This window comes from Myzus persicae, unplaced genomic scaffold, assembly GCF_001856785.1.
Source record: "Myzus persicae strain clone G006 unplaced genomic scaffold, MPER_G0061.0, whole genome shotgun sequence".
In the NCBI taxonomy this organism is placed as follows: domain Eukaryota; kingdom Metazoa; phylum Arthropoda; class Insecta; order Hemiptera; family Aphididae; genus Myzus; species Myzus persicae.
In genome coordinates this window covers 133,234-157,506 of record NW_019103659.1, presented here as the reverse complement: position 1 = coordinate 157,506, position 24,273 = coordinate 133,234, and the positions used below count along the sequence as shown (strand labels likewise).

Genomic DNA, 24,273 nt, shown 5'->3' with positions numbered 1-24,273 from the left:
TACATAACGTATTCGTTATATATATAGGATTACGAAATATTCCCTAAATGCTAAAACCGTAATCAACAATTTGCAACCCGGGCAAGAGGAATTTAAACTTAAAACATTACGCTTCTACTCTCCACAGTAATTCAATGCACTTTCGACGCGTGTTAATTAGTTTGAAACTGTCTTTGGGCTATTCGTTTTAACTATACTATATACCTACTATACAGATGCGAACTGTATAGGATTAAAAACTCTAATGCTATAATCAGCTAAGAATGAGGTGAAAAAAAAATGTTTGTGTACCAAGAAAAAACGACGTTTGCCTACTATTATAGCCGTCCATAGCATATATTATAAAAGAATAATATTTAAATTTTCACCTCTGGTGCTGCATTATATATATAACCTAATTCTGTAGTATAATTTTCCGTTCCATCACGTAAATGAATGTCCCGTGGAAATCACATCGATAATTTAAAATTCGTTACGGTCGGGTCACTCGGTGGGGTTATTATATTATGATCTTTAATAATAGATGTAACGTAGTAACGATCCACCCAACGTCTTTATCTCTAACACGTATATATTCGTTTATGTTATATACTTATATATTAAACTAATTTTGATTTATCAATACTTCAACAGTGTTATCGCCGAGCTCGCTTTAATATTGTTCAGTCTATGTCGAAAATTCAGTTCATTAAAAATCCAAGTAATTCCTGCATGGATCCTGCTTCAATAAAACATTCAGATGACCCATTCAGGTCATCTGTGATTTATTAATCGATTTCATCATGACAATAATTTAATGACTCGAGCTCAAAATAGTATACACTAAATCAGCGGTCGCCAACCGGTGGTCCGTGGACCACTGGTGGTCCGCGGTGAAAATTTAGGTGGTCCGCGGAAAAATTTGAACTTAACTTGCAATATTATTTAATATATATAAATAATATTAATATTAATAATCACTATATGAAAAAGTATAATTGTGTCATGTTGCTGTATCATAAATAAAAATAAAACCTTTTTTACTATTTTACATGTGTACTTTTTTATATTAATTTGGTGTACAATTTATCAGTAGTGGAACGGTATTTATGTAAAAAACTATTTTAAGCTATACGTGGTCCGTAGAATTTGGAGTATGGACTTAGTGGTCCGCTAGGTCTAAAAGGTTGGCGACCGCTGCACTAAATTACAATAACCGATATGCACAAATACGGATTACTCAAGGTTAAAACATTTTATAATCAAATTTTCAGAATATATAATCCAGTAATTTATATAGGTATACAAATATATAATATAGTACCTATAGTAGGCACTTATAGTAGAACTTAAATAGTTGTAAATTATATAAATTGTGTATGCAGTTAGGTATATCGGGGAAAAATATTTATAAGCGAATACAAAAAAATGGAAGAAAATATATAATACATAATAATGCCCATCAAATATTTGTTTCTAAACTATTAAATTGAGAGTAGAATGAATATTTCCTATATCTCTAAATATGTCAAAGCAATTGTAAAAAATATATTTTACAACAAATTTATTACAAATACTAACAATATAATTCTGAAGCGTTAGAAACGTAAAAAAAAAATGTTTAAAAAAATACACGCTACTTATAATATATACCTACCTACATAATATTATTGCAGTTAAACGTTAATACATTCAATACGATCACATACTTATTCATACTTTATGGTAGTTTTATAACAATAAATTATATTAAATATAAAATAGGTATGAGTACAAAAACTAAAAGAGAATTTTATTAAAATAAAAAAACTACTTACTCCTATTAACAGTGTGAATTTCTATCAATAGGTAAGTACTTTTTTTTTATAGTAAACAATTTCGCTCTTTCGCACATTTTAAAATAAGGGGACGGGGATAGTTAAGATTCTATTGTGGAAGTAAACAGTGTACACGTCTTATTATTCTATTATGTATAGCTGATAGTGTAATAGTATACTTGTTGACGATATGTATTCAGCAAGGACGTAAGGTATAACATTTCCGTTTTTCAACAGACAATAACACAATATATCTGGGTCAACAAAATATTCCATTCCATTTGAAACTTTAAAGTAGGGCCCGTTCAAAAGAGTCGACGGTCCACTATAACAAACACGCCATTTATTTATATTGTTTCATCGAATTTGCGCCGATTTTTCGGTGTGTGAGTGCCTATCTCCTGAGTTTTAACTTTGTGTCTTTGTGTCATTTACCACGTCGAATGCTAAACGGATTATTATATTGTTGGGTACACGTGCAGTGTAAGCTTACCGTGTCTCGCCGGTTCATATTAGATTCGATTCGCTTGTGTTATAAACATAAAAAAACACATATGACGGAAAAAGTGAATACACAACAATAAATATGTACATGGGTGGGCGATGTTGAAGGAAGTTCGTATAATTTGACTGCCGTGATGTTATTGTGAAATCGTGATCACATACAAATGTCCACATCGGATGTATAATATTATCATCTCACTTTATTAGTACCTACTATTATTGGAACTCCTATATATAGGTACTGTATTTAATTTGTATTATACATTTGCATTGATACATAGGTCATTGGTGTAATCAATCGTGAACGGAGTATATAGTCAAATAAAATATTTTGCATTAAATGCCAAGGATGAAATTAAATTAATTGAATGGCAATAATAGAAATTCAAAATTAAAATAATCACATAACTTATGATTTATAAGCAAAGTTATTTACGGTACTAACAAAATGATATGTTTTTCATTGTAAAATATTTTCTGGCAAATTTTAAATTTAAAAATGTTTTTGTGATGAAATTAAGTTAAACAAATCACACTATTATAGATGCTGCGTGTATTAGTAGACATTTTAATTAACTTTTTATAGCTGATACATCAATATCCCGTTATGGGGCATACCATAAAGACGCTTTAAAAATTAGAATATAGGTAAACTTGTTTAATTACCAATAAAACTATATACATATACTATGCTTCGGGTTACCTGTATACATCGTAAACGTTGTAATCAATAAAAATAAAAATGTATAGTAAAAGAACGGTACATAATAATATACTAAATATTAATTTTTCTTTAGTAGATAAGTGTACAAAAAAATTAAATATATTCTCAATTAAATATAATTTTTTTAAAATAATTTCAATAATTTCAATGGGTTTGTCTCGTGTACCATACATTTAAAATTGTTATTACTTGTATTGTACATTATACTAGGAGAGATCGGTACCCATCTGGTGCGTATATACTATATATCATAATATATATTAGATAATATTTTTGTATGCCAATAACTGTGGGAATTTATCTAGTATTTTAGCTAACTTCAAATAAGCCAAATATGACATTACTCTACTCAAGTTTACGGAAAAAAAACGAACTGTCGCAAAAAATTGGTACCTACTGCAGAGACTTTAACGCTTAAAAAAAAAATTAAGTACTACTACTGAAAACAATACAATATAGTTTCAGAAAACTTTTATTCATTATACTTTACGATCGGTTTTTCTGGTAAAATATTACATATTTTTTTAAGATTATCGCTTAAGTTTGGCAACTTTTTAATGTATTAAGACACTCCTTATAGCTCACAATTAATCTGTATACAACGTTGAAAGGAAAGGTATAGGTAAAAGGGTAAACACTAAGCTAAAAAATAATATTATGTAACTACATATTGTAACTCGTATTGTTTCAACGTTCCCTCTTATCCTAACTAAATTATTATATGCAGCGGAATCGAATTGTACTTCAAGAACAAAATCGAACATATCTATTTTATATAACCAATAACGCTGTTGTCGGCGCACTCTCAATCGTGTTCGATTTAGATACGAATACCTACCGGTTAATTAGTTTTCAGCAATATGTACCTAGGTACGTATAATTACCGCCACCGCCATTCGTTGTCCGATCGCCTGCTGTTCGATATGATTAATAGGACGAAACGTCGCTGCGAGTTTCGCGCGCCAGCACAATTTGAGGGGGGGATACCCGACTCGTCCCGGAAAGCACTCCTTCAACGAAGACGCACAACAACAACAATCGTCGTTATGTTATTATTATTACTATCATTATCATTACGCGTGTTGGGTCCATAGAAGAGTAATATTATTATTACTCTATCCGGCCTGGTCGATATCGTCGTCGTGATTTCGACATGAAGAGAGTCCTTGCGGCGGTATCACAGCGACGACTTGCGAAGCCGAATGACGAGTACCACAAAATATAAAATAGACGGTATATATAATACATCATGTTTAATGTATACAATATATAGTTGCGCAGAACGAAGCAAGACTATCTTTTTCTCTTCTCATTCCCATCATCGTAGATTCCATCCAATATTTTACTATTGTATGGTTGTTATTAACCAATGGTATAGTTTTACCTGTACAACAATAATAATAGGTACTGCACGACACTGCAGGCAGAGGAAAACGCTTCGCTGCGGCAAGGTCACTGCCTGAAAAATGGAAAACAATTAAATCATGTTACGACCGTAGGAAAACCGTAATTTCTCATATTTTGTTGTACCTAATTAAAAAAGTTTTTATATAAAAGTAAATTAAGTATCGTTGACAATAACGATATGAACCCTTAAGAAAATGTATGAAGTGCGGACACTGCTGCAGTTGTTCTTACCAAATCAAGAATAGGACTTAATAAACTCTCTACATTTCGTATCTAAAACGCACAAGCGCTATGTTACCTATAACAGTATAACGTAATAAAGTATGTGCGAGTCCTATGTGAGAACTTTGTGGTGGAATTAACAATGTAATATATAATATAGATAGCTCCTTATTTAACGCACACCGATTCGCCCAAAAAGTTCAACTGCACCAGCCATAAGAAGTCCTCTACAGGAGAAGAAAATACAATAAACATATTACTTACACGGTGGTTAAAAATATTAAACTGGACAAGACATTTGCATGTAGATATTAAAAATGTATGTTAAATATATTAAAAGCGAGCTAATATAACAGGCTTGATGATGTCTTTATTTGGTGTAAAATACATAAATATATATTTATTATATATTTTACATCATATTTACATATAATATGTAGTCACGGTGTGACATTAGACGTCTGCTCGCCAATGAAATATTATATGAACAATTTACTCTTAGTCGACTGTGCTACTTTTTTGAGTTCTGTGACAATACTATGTATAATGCGCTATATAATAAACACAGAAACGTCATTTTTGTTACACCTATGACGTTATTTAGCGGTGATATTATTGTTCATTGGCTACCTGTATATGAAATCGACTGCACAATCGTACATAACACTATATATTAACAATAGTACTATATAATATAGTCAATACACTTTAATACAGAGTCTCTATATATAGTGGTTTATACAAATATAATATGCAGCATTATATAATGTAACAAATCCGTCGCCTCATGACATTCTGTTAAAAATTAAAATTCACCATCATGCCCTAAAAAATAAAATTTACCCTGGTCTACATATATGTATATAAGCACTTAGCATACACACCTATTTTACATCGTATCGAGTTTTTTAGAATTTAATAATTTATAGATTATACAATGTCCAAATCAGAGACGCCCGTGACAGAGGATTATCTGCTCAGTAGGTGCAAAATACATTTGCTGTATTTATTATAACTCGTGGGGGGCTTTGCTCTGTTCATTAGAAATCTTCATATACGGAATAGTGCAATAATAATTAGAAAAAAAAATATATAGTGGATAATAGTATATAATGACATACGAGTACAAAATAGAAACCATATAAACCAGCAATGATTTTTTTTTAAACTATAGGGATTTATAATTTATGTTATAGTTAGGTGCATATACATTCTTATGGTCAATATAAGTTATTAACCGTATAATATAGTATAAGTTAATAATAGTTTCGAATAATAGACTATATTATTAATGTAATAAATATAAACTTTACTGTTATTAGTATCATTATTATAATATAGATAGTTACTGAATGTAACTTATAATATAAGTATGGCTGTGGGTTTGAAGGAAATTAATTTTATTTTTACTCTTTGTGAACCATAGATTTTTTTATTAAAAAGTTTTAATCATCATACCGTTAACATTTGAAACTTTTATTTTGTATTTTTTGTATCATTAGATATAAATTCGCATTATATCTCTGTCCTTGCATGACGGTTTCTTGTACATTGGTTCTCAGAATTTTGCCCATTATAATAAAAATTAACAACGAAGCAAAAAATTTATTTGAAAAATCAAAAATCCGGACATCCAAATGAACATCTGTTGTGTATTGAATATCCAACTAAAATTTAATTTTTTACATAATATGCTATAATAATATGTAACCATGAAGGAATGAATTATGTGTATCAAATTCAATTATACACACATTAGATCAGAGATACACTATTTGCTGAAATATGTGTAGGTGCATTCATAATTGTAAGCATCAATCATATTATTATGTGTTGCTAATGTATCCAAATGACTAAACAAAATTTTTGATTATAATTCATATCTATAATATCATTATAAATAATATGAAGCATACATTTTAAAATGTATAACATTTTTTTTTTTTTTACTCGAAGTTGAGTTTAATTTTCTTTAGCATTGAGTCATTATTATTTCTTGAAATTTAACTTCATACCACATTGCAGTTTAGTTCTAGTAAATATTTCTCAGAAAGACATGCTGTAACAATACAATACACAAACGTAACGGTATAGTATATTAATTATTGTGCTCTTATATGTATAATTGTTTTAGTTAATGTAATATTTTCATAGTGATTGATTTTAAGTCAACTTCATTTGAAATTATTCTCGATTATTAGTCGGTACAATATTCAAATCATATATATATATATTATATATTTAAAGCACTATATTATTATTCGATATACTATGCGAGTATTATAAATTGAATAGTAATTTGCACGAACTATGTCAAACGCAAAATAACATAATCGTAGTAATATCTACCTACAATTTACATGTCATGATTCGACTTGAAAATGTGTGTGTGTGTGTGTGTGTGTGTGTGTGTGTGTGTGTGTGTGTGAGCGCGTAGTCGTGTGATATAAATAATAATATTATAGAACAAAATGTATATTACATTGTAAGTGTACGTCTGCTACACAATAGTACTATTATACATTATGTTATAAAACACTAGACAGCTTTTTTTATTCTTTCGTTTGTTTTCGAACGATTTACCTTTTAGCCCGCAGTACAAAGAAAACGCGCACATTCCTGCATTTTAAGTATATATATATTATTGCCATTTGTGTTGGTGCACCAAAGTGTACCGGATGCAATTACACGTATGGAAAAAAAAAATACAAATAACAGGTCTTCTTCCCTATCTCAATAACATCTCATCATTCATTCTCGTCCGCCGTAATTCCGGCGCGAGGCTTTGATATGGGACCACGCACAACATAAATCAGTGGAACTCAAATATAGCTTCATAGTGGTGTAGTACGAGCAGCGATGTTCGTCGTCAACGCATAAAGTATAAAATTTTTAATAATATAATATTATATCGAAAACAAACAGCTGAAGGTTTGAATGGCGTTTTAGATCTTCTCGCCAGGGACAACTTATTATATAGCGGAGTATATAATATGGTTTCTACAGACCACAATATTATTGTGTCTTATCTATTTTAATAGATAACTGTAAACCGTAAAACAATGTAAGTAGTGAACACTGAGCAGCCAGCTGCATTGACAACTTTTTAAGCTTATAATACGCACTCTGTTGGTAGATGTAATACTCAGTCAGAATAATATATTCTGTTTCCAAATACTCTTGACTTCCTAATAACCTTACATATTATATTATTAAATCGGACCCCTCGTCACCGTAATCGACGGTAATAACAACACACGACTAATTCAGGAATCGGACACCGGATTCGAGCCGTGAAATTAACTATATAGGTACAGTAAATAGACACTACTCGTCGGTATATAGTATACGAGTTGAAATTGCTTATTCAATCCTATTTCCCCCTATATGGAGTATACTTCCATCGTATTTAATACTTAATAGACCTAAATTAGAAACAGCCATTGTGTGTGTATTATTGTTTTTCCGTTAGGTCGTTGCATAAGTCATCGTGGTGGGAGTATAAGCTCACTACGATATTATCATAAGTGAGAATATACATTTTATATTTGCGATCATTTACATAAAGCTGACAGTAGAGCCGGTAGAGGTTAAGGTTGTGCGCCTATAAGTATACTGCAGTGGTCATCGTACCGTGAAGGTGGATTTCAGTGGTAGGGTAAATGTGTTGTGTATATTATGTTTTTTTCCGGAGGAGAAATTACGTTTGAATCAAAATAATAACGAAAAAAAAAGGTTATTTAATCAACAATTGGATTTCGTGACGGTGCCGTGACATTTTTTCGTACGATTTCCGGCAATTCAAACGTTTTGTAAAAACCTACGTTATAAATGTACCGGTAAATCCGTACAAAACAAATATGAAAGTAAATCGCAATACATAATATAATACCTACTACATCTATTTGTCTATTGTTTTGATACCAACTAGAATAATCGTAATAATAATATATATAAATGTTAAATGACTAAATAGCCGAATACTATATATTATAATGCATTTATGCGTATCATGTCATAGGTAGGTGTATTATTATAGAATATATATGCGTTATTAGCGCATCAAGAATAGCTCCTAAATGAATACTATATAATTATGTCTCTACATCAATGTTTGTATTCTAGCAATTAACCATATAGAAAAATGACGGTTATATACTTCATAGATGTTTGGTGTTTACACATAATCCAATTTTGTTCTGCACCGGCCACGACGAACGAATGTCTTAACCGACCGGATCTAATAGCATGCGCACACCTTCTCGTCAATATTGAATAGAGCAATAACTCTACTTCCGTTAATAAGGGTCCTCAAACAATAAGCTATTATGTATTTTCGTTAACAACATCAAACACGACTCAGACGTCTGCGAGCGTATTTTGTGTTTTATATTAATCTTAATAACCATGTATAAAATATATCCACATAACCGCTACGCTCGATACATTCGTCATATATACAATACATCCAACTTGTTTTTCTTTGTAATTGTACCATTGACACTTAAGTGTAAACCCATGGTAACATATCTGAAGAAAAATGTTTGAAATCAATTACACCGGAAACGCGTATACCTATTATAATGTAATATAATATAGCCTTAGTATTGTTAAAAAATGCGTCGTATTAAAATGGAAAAATAATTTTTAAATACATTTTTGAGCAGAAATAATGTATACAACTAGTTGATAATATTATGACTTATGAGGATATATTGACGTATTTATTTTTGACGTTATAATACCTGCGATATACAGTTTAAAAATGATTGAGTACCTGCACGTAAAAAAATTGTTCTCAATTTTTTTAATTTTTTAAGAAATTTGCCGTAGCGTTTTTTACTTTGTAAAGGTAGTGCCTATTGCGTCTACAGTGAGTATCTCTACACTCGTGTGTGCATGTGTTAGTGTAACGTATACAAGTGTTTAAAGGGAAAACATGTCCGTATGTAGGTCGAAATGGTAATACAAGAAAATAACATTAATATAATATATATATATTATACATACATTACTTAAGCTTGACCGGGCTCAATTTTTTTTATAGGATCCTGTTGCTTTTCTATCAATTTTTAATGATTCCAACCACCTCGTGTTTCATTCGAAAGATTGCTGGTCCTGTAGTCCATTTCATTATCAAATCGTACATAAGCAGTAGTACCTAACCAAAAAAACAGGTCCTATTGATGAATTATTGTGTGACGAAAATATCCTTTCGTTAACGTTTAGTTGTTCGTGATTGATGTCTATTGACTGGTAACAAATAACAAACATACTAACTATAAAATGACATCAATAATTCCCTTCATAGTAGTACCTACGTCTAAAATCCAGCAACTCAACATTAAAAGTAAAAATGATATCAACTTTAAAAGAGCTCAAATCTGCATGTGAATACTTATACAATTAGATATTCACTAATTTTGGTTTAACTTTTATAATAGTTATGCAATTACTTTAAAAATGGTAATTTATTTTACAATAAATATAATTGAATTCGTTTTTATGCTTTAATTTTTCAAAGAAATGACTTTCCCCTTTTCTTCACTAATATATTTTTTACTAACATTTATACTATATGTAGGCTCTAAATGGATATAATACCGTGGCCCTAATTCAAACAGTTGTAACCGGCACTAACCACGGTATACCATGCATGGTCATTGTTTGGTCTCGTGGGAATGGTCTTGAACCTTGATGATCTGTTTTGTAAGACAGAGGAATAAAAAAAAACCCCGTTTTCCTTAAATAAACCCAATCTGGTCATAATATGTCCGCTTATACGCGTTTGATATCAAAAAATAGGGTCCCACGCCATAGTAGTTATGTAACTAATATACGTGTCAACATACAATAAACTATTATCGCTATAATAATGTCGGTGTGACTTTGGAGACGGCTGTGGAAAACCAGTTGGTATATAACCTCCGCGAAAAAATATATTCTCTCAAAGCTTCGGATAAGTATAATATTATGCCCAGTAAATCCTTATTTGAGCATCGGACACGATCGTGATCGGATTGACCATTGTGACGCTACAATAATAAACACGTACTTAACAATATCCGTACCTATAAAATGTTTCGAAAGTATTCTGTATATAATACATACCTATAGTTGAAAACAAAATAATGCAACTTGTTATCGTTGTTGTTATCGAAGTCGGTTAAACATAAATATTTTTTCTGTTGATGCAATAGCTAGTACACGTGACAAGAACATATTAGTAAATTACAGTTATATAGTGTACCTAATCTGTAATAAATATATTAGCAGCCATTAGGTACCTATATATATATATATTGTGCAGTTTGGGCCGAAACTGACACGCTCGTGCATTATTTGGAGATAATTTTCTTGTTTAAATTAAATTTAATAAACTCTGCTTTTTAATAATTACGTACCTCTGTCTGAAATTATAAAATCAATTAACATGTATAGGTACGTACGTATGTACAATATATATTTATTACACACTCAAAATTAACAACAGTTACTAATAGGAAATAATAATATATATATATTTCATATAACACTACTCGTATATCAGTAAAATATTTATCAAAACTAGAATATTATAGAACTTTGTTGACGCAAAAATAATAAATAACTGTTAACTACTCATTTGCATTTCAGTGCAGTTACTTACACAACATTAAAATGTCGTCTAAAGAATTATTTAACTATTCATTTTTACAATATACATGTAGATATGTCAAGCTATTTGCATTGGCAGACAAAACATTTTGAGTACTTATAAATAATAATATTCCTAACGCAAAAAAAACAATGCCAATTTTAATTTTGAAATACCTTTCGAAATAATTCGTGTACCTACCTACAAAATAAAAAACAATAAATAATAACCATTTTTTTAAACTCAATGTCTATTATAAGTTGTTATTGCTATTTACACATGCCACTTGGTGCAAATAATTTCCCCTTCTATACCATAATGTCCAGGAGAATATCTTTTTTTAAGTTGTTTGTTTCAACAATTATAGCGGACATTTTTCTCTAAAATATTAAAACAGTCGAGGTGAGTTTAACCGAATTAACTCTTATATGTAGGTACCTGCAGTGTTTTTTTTTTTACATAATATAAAATCTATAATGAAAACGACGGGTGACAAATGTTTGCTTTCGAGTGTTTTTTGGTTGAATATCGAAGTTAACTAACGTAAATTACGTCGTGCCGATAATCAAAAATAAGGAATAATATTTTTAATGATATTTTCGGTGACCACAAGGAACGGGAACGAGCAGAAAATATAATCTAACCAATTTTCAAACCTAGTAAAACCGGTTCAGAACGGTTCAAGTTTCCGGTATTTTTTTATGTGTAGTGAAGTTGTTAAGATACGTAATCACACTGTCAAAGATCGTAAAATTTCAATTGGTTTTTTAAACCATTTAACCGTGTACCTTATGTTTGAATTTAATTGTGACCGTTAATATATTTCAATTAATTATTAACAAATAAATATCATATATGTAAAACTACAATTAGTCTGGAGATTGAATTAACTATAATCACTTAAAATCCATACATTTGATGAAATACCTACCTATATTTTGTCATTTGCATAATTTCGTAAATACATTGAATTGAAAGTTATATGAATGAAAAAATTTCCTCTCATCCCACTTCAGATTGCTGTTCCGATAGTAATATTTCACAAGGTCGTTTGTTATTATATTATTATTAAAGGTTATAGATATACCTACCTATATTGAATAAAATACTAGTCGAAATATTTTTCCCCGTACAGTTACAAACTTTTTTATGCTTATACCTTTATTTATTTATTTTATAGAATATAATAATCTGTATACAATATTATGTTATAATACGAAAAATGAATGGTACATGATTACATTACACATTTTGCATATCATGGCAAAGAATACTAATGGCTAATGCTTAAACCTTATACCTACGTTGTATTTTTAACGACCTGAAAATAATAAATAATACTATTCACCTGTAAATATTCAAATTAATGTTATTATTCAGTATTACGACTCTTCTTATTTGACAAATTATTTTTGAAAATATTATATAATATCTATTTACTATTCCACATTTCGTACAGTGTTTAAAGATTTCAACTGCTAAGAATAATTAATACTTAAATTTTAAATATTATAAACCATACATTTTCTTAAACTATATATAGAAAAATAAATAAACCTAATTAGTGATTGTTATTTATTGTACTTTTAAGACTAGATAAAAATATTTAAATTATTAAAATATAATAACATCATAAAATGAAAATTAATTTCTAAAAATGCAAATTAATCTTCAGATTTAATTAATTATAATAATAATCAATTAACTAACTAGGGAATCTTTGAAAGTAAAAAAAAAACTCAATAATTATTTGAGGTTGGTTTTGTTAGTAAAATATGGGTTAGGTACCTAAAAATATTCTATATTTATTTTATTATAAGTAGTCAATAAATAAATGTAAATTATTATAATAGAAATAAACACAAGAGTATAAGCACAAAACGTTTTTACTATTATAAAGATATAATAAATTATTATTAGGTATAAAATGAGTTATTATTATCACTTATTAATTAAAGTATTAAATTATTATTATGTTTTAATTTTATTGTTGATGTTATTTTTTAAAAATTACAATATTAATTGTGGACCATAAATTCAGCGAGTTTTTAATAAATATAATAATATATTTAATATATTTCCTCTGCGCGTACACTCGAGTTATTTCTGATCTGGTTATGTAATATTAGTTTAAGACAGACGAAATGTTAAGACTTGTTGTCACCGCCATCAGCGAACTTGGGGTGGCATAAAGGGATAGAAAACTCGTGTATGCACATGCACACCGCACACGTACATGCGAGTGCGACAAACTTGCACCAACACATACGGCGCCAGCGTGGTGTTGTGTTTGCCTAAAAACTTTTCTTACCCCAAAATCCCCCGAGTGTTGTCTTAAGTTTTCACACTACTACCACAAGTACTATTATTACTATAATATAATAGCTGTACCTAGTACGACTTATCGTGCGTACAAACTATATATAATTCGATTACGTTTCGTAAACCAACGCAAATACCGCATGCCGCGGACAAGGACGTTAACAGTTATGATTTTCGACTACACATGCCTGTCATATAGTTGGTTGTAGTCGTGTGTAAGTGCGTAATCTTCGCATGATAATAATATCGCAGCAACCGTGCAGGTATGTGTAATAATAGAATAATAGATACAATATATAATATTATAATGATGGTGTGTGTGTGTGTGTGTGTGTGTGCGCGCGAGCGCGCGTCCGTTTAAACACTCCTGCGCCACTGTCTATTAACGATTCGACTCGTAATAATATAATATTTAAGTATGGGTAGGTACCTACTTAAAACCTCCAGCAAGAGACGTCAAAGGTGTATACGACACGTATACCCGAAGGTAAAGTGTAAATTTGTCAGTATACGAATGCGAAATTCGAGCGAATTACGCAACGGTTTCGTTAATGCGATAATAGGTATTCATTATAATAATATACGATTTTAAATATAACTACACACACACACACACACACACACACACACACACACACACACATATACACAAATTACGTACATACATTCCAACGACGCAATCCGTTGTGCCTACGCTGAAGCCATCGCACAATAGGACAGCGTGTGTGTATATTGTGAGACAGATCAGCTATGTATTGTGCTCTGGTGTGCGTGATTTTGTGGTCCATCAACGTATACAGCAGCATGTAATGTGCAGGTTCGGTTAGATTGTGTTTGTGTATAAATCGTCTCTAAGCATAAGATTAGCTTACAGGGCGATTCTCTCCACATCGATCGACAGCAACTCTGATCGTTTAAATAATTCTAAAGAATAAAAAATATTTTTTTTTTTTTAATTTCTTTTCATATATTATTGAATTCGTTAATAGACATTAACCGCAGTCACAAGACATACCTATACAGTATATAATATTATACTGTTATATTACGTGACGATTATTATATGACAGTTGACATTGAAAAATCAAAACTCAGTTACTACGAAGTTATTATTATTTATTATAGTTATTAGCAAATAAATATAATATTATCGAGTGGGAGTGACACGTTTCAGTGAGAAACATATTATAATGTTACATTAAAAAAAAAAATAATTAGTTTTCCATTTAGCAAAATTTATTCGGACAATTGCAATGTTTAAAGATACTGATTATAGACATAGATTCGCGTTAATAGAAACACTCTGTATATGCGTGTATGTAATATACGACCTGTTAAAATAGTACAGTCACGCATGTAGCCGCTGCTAATAAAAATACAAACATAATGTTATTATACGGTCGGCGATGTTTTGGACCATTATTTAAAAATCGTGTCGGCGACCACGTTTGAGATAACCGAAATAATAATAATAATAAAACAGTTAAAGTTGGTTAAGTCGTCATTGCGGGCAACAATATCAAAGTTGTTTCTGAAACACCTATAGTAGATGTAAAAACATTCCTTCCGGCGACTACCTACATTATAAAGAAAACATTTTGAATTGGAGAATATATGATTATATTATTACAGGCACTGAAACACTGCAAAGCTTGGCCATTACACACCTGTATGAATGTTTAAAAGATAACAGGGATTCTATTTATTTTTTTTTTATAAACCTTCGGACGTACATTAATTGTAAAACGAATAAGAAAGAAATTAACATAACTTTTGTATTATATAAGTATAATTAATACTGTAAACAAACTAACTATATCATTAACATAACATTATTTAATAATAACACATTTAAACTATATAATTATTGATTACCATATAATATATTGTATTGTATTAGGTATCTGAATTATTGAATTTCGGATTCTGAGCGAAAATTGATTGTTCCTATTGATTTTACAATGCATTTTTTCACCATGTCTTTCATCACATTTTAGGACAGTAAAATTGCCTCGATTATCAACTTTGGAGCCAGTTTTTGGTATAAAATTGAATCTAGTTGGTATTTTTGGGGTCCAATGTAAGTTCCCAGAACTTTTCAAAATAAACGGGAAAAATTTAGGAAAAACAGTAATTTTTACTCAAAACCAGTATTTGACAAAATTGATTTTTTTTTCTTCGGTATAACTCAAAGACAAATAACCTTAGATACTTTATATTTTCAAAAAATGTTTATTATATTACCACTGAAGTTTTATTTATTTTTCTTCTAAAAACGTCGATAAAAATGTTTTCCTATAAGTTATTGCTAGGTACTCAAAAGTTAAAAATATAAAACGATATATTAGATAAGCATTTGATGTTAAAATTTGGACGAAATAGTACATATTTAAACAAAAAAAAAAATCGATTTTAGTTATTTAATATTCTGTTGCAATTTAATAATAATATTCTTGGTACCTACTTGTAACTTTTAACATTTAACGTACATTATAATATTTTATACACACAACGAAATTTTCAAATACAATGTTTATGGAAAAAATTAATTCAACGTATTGTATTACTAATAGTAAAATAAATTACTTTCCAACAGCAATATAAATATATCATAAAAATATTAAATATATCTACTATCTAGTTATACAAAGACTGACAGACCATATTCATTCAGAATCGTTTTTTGTATGCAATGATTAATTATTGAATTTAATTATAACACGTACATTACGATGACTTACTTGATATTATCAACGTCACTCTCCGACACCTACTGTACAACCAAATATTAGAGTTACTTACTTTCCTCCTTTTCTTTTTAAGGGATCAATTTTAATAATTTTAAATTTAAAACTAAAAATATAATATATGTAACTAATGCAAACAATTAATATAATAACTAATAACACAATATAATCCTAAATTATTGATAGAATAACTAACTTTAATATATTAATATTTAATAAGAATAATTAATCTATTAAGAGCTTTAGGTTTAATTTATAAATAAAATGTTACTATGAATATTAATATTATATTAATTTATTGACAATGTGATCATTTTTAAGTTCTTAACTGAATGTTTTCCCTACTTAATCATACTAATAAATTCTAATATCTAACATTTCTTTCTATGTGTTTTTAGGGTCATATGGTGTGATATCATGAGTTCTACGGCTTCTCAAATTAGTGACTTCAATTTACTAAGACGATGTGGCAAAAGGTGAATACTGAAACTACTTTTAAAATTTCAAAACTATCTAAGAATATTATATTTCAGTTTTCATCAAAAGTATTTTAACAAAACTCAATAATTAGTTTTAAGAAATGTTAATGTAAAAAGTAATTTGTATACAAAACATTTCAGTGAAAATATGTAATTTTCAATCAAATTTAAAAAAAAAATTACTGATCAACTTCAAATTTATATTATGTAATCAAAAAAACAGATTTTAATTTAAAAGATATAATATACAATCTATGATTCCCACTAAAGTTGTTTACCAAACTTTCAAAACTTTTTAGCTTTTTATACATTATAATATGTTCAAAAATATGATATTAATATGTAGTACAAGTATATAGTTCATAAATGTCTATTCAATGAAATAATATTAATAGATTGTATTTTATAATTCATTGTGAGAACAAACATGGCTTATAGCCCATATATTAGGCATATTATATAATAATATTATGCTTGAATAATTAACCTAAACTTTGAATTTAAATTTATGTTCTATCGTCTAAAATCTAAATAATAAATATACTGCTTAGTATCGTTATATTTTGTTTAAGAAGTACAGAAGACTCTATTTACTTGGGATTTGATGTTGAAATACATAAAATAGCCATCAAAATTGAAAATGTCTTAAACTACTAATATGATTATTAACATTTGATATTTTTTAATTACTATTATAAAACACACGAGATTCCTTCTGTGGTTCTGTTAACTGTTCAAACTTTTTACTAATAGACAAATGTTATCAAACATAAATTAAATAGTACTAAAATAAGTAGAATATTTTTAATGTCCATCAATAGCACAAAAAGAGCCAAAATATTCTCAAATTCATTTCTTGCCTAGAAAATGCTTATATAATTATTTTGTAAATATATTAAATTTAATTATGATAAATAGTCATGTCTCGCCAGTTATTTACTTTTGAATTAGGAACAGTAAAAACCAAAGTTTTGCGGCGTAAAAATTATAGTTTTTCTTTATTTTACCAATTATTTTGAATAGTATTAGAAAACTTTACTTTCGATAATTAGTATACTTTACAAAATTACCAACTAGATCCAACTATATCCAGAAACCGCTCTCAAAGTTAAAGATTAATTTTTTCTACTATACAAAGTGTCTTCAGACACAATAAAAAACATCATAATAAGATCAATTCATTATTCACTTCAGTTAAAATATAAAATGAATTTCTTGCTTGATATTTATCCCAGTATTTTATTATAAACTGTAAATTCATTTTTTAAACATCGTTAACAAATTTATCATATTAGTTTAGAAGACACCTATGACCTAATAAATAAAAAATGTATGCCTATAAAATATACTGGAATATAAGAGGATCGAATTAGTTTAATTAGAACTTGGTGTGATTTAGGATTAATCGTGGACCATCCTATTGTAACTGTGTGCGTTTTCGAGAGGCGATTTCGATACACTTTGAAAATTATTTTTCAAAGAATCTTAGGTTTAGTTAGGATTTAGGTAATATGGTAGATACAACACAGATATCTGCACAATTGCAAGACGAAATACAACTAAGGTTAAATAAAGTTACTATTTACAATTATTTTTTTTATTTTTAGACATTTATGAAAAAAAAATTATTTTATATTTATTTTATATATTCAACCTGACCATGTTTATTTATCGCACTTGTATAATAGGTACCTACATAGTATAATCAAATGGTAGAAAATAAATTGTCTCCGTATAATATGGAAAATATTTAATATAAATTAATTTTAATAATATAAATACTTATAAATATTGAAAATGACAAATGTATACCTACCTAGTATATTTTATTTCCTCCATTAAAGTTTTTTTTTCATAGCAACCCCTCCCTGCTTTGGAATTCCTGGCTACGCGGCTGATATACAATGTGAACTCGTGGACAATTTATGCGATCATATGCAGATCTCAAACTGTTATGTCTAAAGTCTATGTTTAATAGTATTATATTACAAACATTATTTAATGACCAATGTTTATTTGAACAACTATCATAAATTGTTTTTTATCTAATTAGTTTTTATAGCATTGACACTAAATACTCATATGCAGTTATGCGTGTTGTACAATAATTTTTCATCAAATATAGGTATGAATTATATATATAGTATCATTGATTATAAATACTAGTATTTATAATCAATGATAGTATATACCTAATATAAGTATATACATATATAAGAATTATAAGATTTAATATGTGAAGTCGAGTATATTAAATGTCTGATATTGTTTTTGAAATAGTATACTTATTTAGTAAAAGTTTTTTTACACGAAAAGCTAAGTTATTTACGTAATATATATAATACATACCTATCATAATGTGTAAACAATGCTATTCTTGAGAATAAAAAAAATTTGATAACCTATAATGACAAACGTGAAACGACTATAATAAAAATCGAATATATAAAATATATTTATTTGCGATTTATTATTATTTATTATTCGTTCTATTTATACATGCACCTATGCAAGTATTTTCATTTAATAAAAATATCTAGTTAAGAGTTAATATTTCGCCTAACCTACTTGTTGTGATTTTTCAACACAATTTGGTTGTACGATTTTGCCTTGAAATCGTATTATAATTACGATGAACTACACACACGCAAAATTAAACTATAATTACGCACCGACTCGATGTGTATTATAATATATATGCAACGTTCGCATGTACGCGAACGCGAAAATGTCGAAAAACCTGTTCATTCATACTCACTTTGCTGTCGTTGCAGGTCGTCAAAGAAGAACAACTCGACCATCGCGGAGCTGTATAACAATTTATACGCCAGTCAAATGGTGGCAGCCGACCAAAGGGCCAAAATGTCGCCTCAAAGAACCATTTCACTGGTAAGTACCATCATAGCTCTTGGTGTAATACTATCAAAATGAATAAAGTGATTAGCACAGAAACCATTAAAGTAAAATAATAAAAAGTGTTCCCGAAACATTTGAAACACTTATTATGCTATTATTAACCGATTAAATTGTACTTGTGCGTATAGATTGTATAATAACATATTGAAATAAGGCTTAACTGGTATTGAATAATAAATAAATAAGTTCGGTGTCCGAAATAAACTATTTGTAAACATTAATTATGATTAATTCACATTTTAAATTTTTTTCCAATTCCTAGTACCTATCTATATATAAAAGAAAAAATACGGAAACCAATTTTTAGATGAATAAAGCATACCTTCAAGTATATAGATCCATTTCTCGATAATAGGAACCTTTAAGTATTAATGCACTTCGTTAAGTATTAATTATCTTCGCAAGTGTTGACAACATTGTTTAACCCAGTAACCTAACCAGTGAACGTTGCTTTCAGAAACTGTAATTTCATTCTCAAACATAATACTAAGACTATCCATACATGTAAGCTCGTATATTTCTCTTGATGTGGTGTAAGGCATAAAATATCAACTTATGTCCTTCGGGGATAGGTACAAGCATAGTGGTTTTTGTGCATTATTTAGTCACATAAGTTGGCAGAAAGTTTATCAAACTATATGTAAATAAAAGTTCAAACTATTTATATATACTTGAAATTTAGACACACTTAAAGTGCTAAATCTTTACTTTGTTTGAATGTCATAGTTATATAATACTTTATTCGACCCCGACTTCAAAGTAAATACAAAAATAAATCACTCGGACAAAAAGATATTTTTGCAATTCTTCGTCGTGCAACACTGGTGATATTCTTTGACGTTGAAATATATGAAATAATTTTACCTAACCCTTTATTTGTTATATTAATGTCTACGAACATGAATTATTGTTACATATACGAAAAACTGTGTTATTATTCAATAATAATAATAATAATAATAAAACAGTTATAAATACGAAAACCTAACGTTTTGAAGTATGTATGCACACACAAAGTTAATGTTTATTATCTTTTATAAGCAGAATAAACTTAGACTTAAACCTTCTTTATTTATATTATAGCGCATGGAGAAACAAATAAAGGAGTTTAAAATGTAAAATTGAAAAGTTTCAGAAGAAAATAAATAATAATTTTACTGGTATATAACCAAATCAGCAATTTTATATTATTCGGTTTATAAACATTAAATATGCATATAATATATAACTATATAAGGCTGGGTATATAATATTATTTCGTTAACATGCAACTGAGTAACTCGCTGTGCTGTTGTGCATCATACCCACTGCGAATATGGAACGAATCTAGAATATCCTAACGATCAACGACCACACGGTTCGTGCTACGCAGTATACCTAAATACGAAATATATATATATTATATACGTTACGTATGTAAATACAGACATCAATACAATATAATATGAGAATAATCCCCAAAAACAAATTATACTAGTAAAGCCTCTCCTCTTGAGACAATATAATATAATATCAGCGCGTATGTGCAGGTAAGCGCGGTCAGAGGCCAAGGAAACCGCGTGATTGCGGCGGTGGTCGTATATTTCATAACGGATCAGTGTATAATAATAATTACTGTTGGTAGAGATACGCATACCGCATAACGTATGTATATACGAGAAATATTCGAGAATACGGTGTATTCTGTATTTTGAATGTTCTGATATTATATTATTATTATTATATTATTATTATTATTATTATTATTATTATACTCAGACACTGCACAGCCACCAGTATCCGGCCAACCTGTTATTTGGAATCATTAAAAATCTCGTAGATGTTGTAGATTCCGATAACCGCCTCGATTGGAAATCGAACGTAATATTATAATATTATCGTCTGGGCAAGTCGCCGGCAAACTATTAATTTCGTATATAAGTATAGTAGCGAGTAGTATACGATACGGTGTCGGTGTGGGTACGTCGTGTGGGACATGCACATTTTTTCTGTTTCGCTGCAGTCATCAATATCAGAGTGTAGTTAATATTATTTTACTATGGCTCGTATACAGTAAAAATAATATGTATTTATGGTTACAAGATAGTTAAATACTAATCGCGAATTCTATTACCTATAAACGACTATACCCATGGAACAAAAAAATGTACATAACGATGATACAATGGTAAAAAATAGCACTGCCCTTTAAACTTTCAAGAAAATATAGGTATTTAATTTCACATTTTTTTTATACATATCTTATAGAAACATTAGGAAAATAAATTTGTATAATAATGACTAAAGTGAACAAGTAACTTCAATACGATTATATCAATCGTTTTATGTTAATTAATTAAATGTCAAACTCGAATGTGTGTATGCTTTATACGGCACACATAGGATCTATATCGAAAGTATATGTCATTTGAAACGTAGATCTAAAGACGTATAATTGAAGTAATTTGTGTGGTCCTAATTTATTTTAAATACTAATGAACCACTTAATATCGTTTTTATAATTTACTACATATTATTCTTGGGACATACCTACCAGATGTCGAGGTGTGCAAACCGACGAAACCCTTTCCTTCACTACCCTCTATAGTTTATACCTAACGTTTGTATTTTTAGACCAATATTATATTTATACATGAATACTGTTCTTAAATTGTAACTTCGGTCTTCATTCAGATTTTTATAGTCATGAATCTGTAAAAGCATATTATTATGTGTAATACTATCAGTCTATAGTAAGGGTGCAAAAATTAAAACATAAATGCATATCGCATACTGTATATTTAAGTCCAAAATCATAATAATTAGTAAGTAAGTTACATTTGAATAAAAAAAAGTTTCAATAGGTAATTTTCAAGATTCAGCTTGATTGAGCACAATCTATAACTTTTACCTGAAACATCGGAACTTGTTCGACTAGAAAAAAAGAAATGTTGTATTGTCGTTGCCTGGTTTTTACCATTTTTTTTTTTTGTTTGTGTTACCAAAGAGCAATTCGTAGCCTTTCAATACATAATATTATGTACCTACTGAAAACATTATTCGATTTTCGTGAGCCAAGACGAAACTCATGTAATCTATAGGGGTTGAAAAAAGAAGCTAAAAACACCCTCCGAATTTCAAGGACCCTATTGATATCGTTTTTATAAAATACGTTCAAGTAATTTCTGAGATTAACTGTTAGCACGAAACTCATCCAAATTGGCAAAGTGGAACTACAGTGAATCTACAGCGTTTAAGTTGCTGCAAAAAACAAAACGTTTACGCCTTTGATACCAAGGTGTTGTTTATGGTTTATATATTTTATATATGGGTACACGTACATTAGATATTAGATATCACGTACCTATTGTATACAAAATATTTATGCAAGTAACAATTATATTATCTTATATTGAGCTCATCGTGAGACAATCGATAAAAACATTTATATTGTTATACTATATACAGTTAATGTACGAGTAAACAATATATTTCTAAGTCTTAATAAAAAATTTTAAAATAACGTGATTAATAAAAGATAAAATATGAAATGAGGACATCTTGATTCCTGATGGAGATCAAATTAATAATCGATAATAATAGCTTTATATTCTCATTTAAGGCTGCAAAAATGAAGACAATTTCTAGTCTCATGTTATACGACAGCCATACAATAAGCCTATCAGAAAAGTTAAATCAAACAATTTCAACGATCAACAATTACAACAGTGGAATTTTGATCATTTTCTTTTTTTTAGGTCACATAGAACTTTGAGTTTTTAATTAAATTTTAAAAACAACAGATAATTACTAAAATATGTGTGATAAATAGTCATTTATATAGCAATTTCTAAAATGAGATTTTTTTATAAATTGAAGTTCGATCCTACTTTTAAAAAATGTTTACATTTCAATTTAAAAAAAAAAAATGTCAAATTAATAATTATACTTACTATTTCATGAGACATGAGAGTTCATCTTTTGAGGAAGGTTTTATATTGAAAATTAGTCGGCTCCGACACCCACGAAAAAAAACAAAAGTAGTACCTAGGTGTTATATGATAGTGTGAAATGTGAATTATAAACACAGTGCGCTGTATAATACTATATTACTATAATGAATTTCGTTTTAAATCCTAACATTGAAAATGCATACGATCGCGATTTCTTTAATCGATTGATATTTAATAAAAAAAAATAATAAAATATATAAATAAATACAAAGATAAATTAATCTTGATAAGATGATTAAAATGTTTGAGTAATTTATAATCTTAATATATAAAATTAGTTATAATTTGAAAGTTTGAAATGGTTACTAAAAGTATGATAGCACTTAGGCAGTAGAGGATAGACGAATCAATGAAAAAAATTAAAAATTAAACTTGATTCCGGCCAGGATCGAACTGGCGACCTTCTGCGTGTAAAGCAGACGTGATAACCACTACACTACGGAACCACTTACTGAAACTGTTAAATTGAGGTCTGTTAAGCGAATATACACTATAATGTAGACTTTAGAGTAGGTATAGGATATTAT

At 28.9% G+C, this 24,273-nt stretch overlaps 1 protein-coding gene and 1 non-coding gene across 3 annotated transcripts in view; one reads left to right on the top strand and one right to left on the bottom strand.

Moving 5' to 3' along the window:
• LOC111035002 overlaps positions 1 to 24,273 on the top strand; it is a 32,628-nt gene that overhangs the window by 2,150 nt on the left and 6,205 nt on the right. Inside the window, exons 2-3 of one of the 2 annotated variants that reach the window (XM_022316472.1) lie at positions 16,758 to 16,835; positions 19,613 to 19,727. In XM_022316472.1, the coding sequence (XP_022172164.1) occupies positions 16,777 to 16,835; positions 19,613 to 19,727 (174 nt within the window). In that variant the 5' untranslated portion in view covers positions 16,758 to 16,776. The remainder of the gene's footprint in view (positions 1 to 16,757; positions 16,836 to 19,612; positions 19,728 to 24,273) is intronic. The other variant, XM_022316474.1, reaches the window with a different exon arrangement.
• On the bottom strand, positions 24,120 to 24,192 carry Trnav-uac. The gene has a single exon. It is a non-coding gene; the product is annotated as a tRNA-Val (tRNA).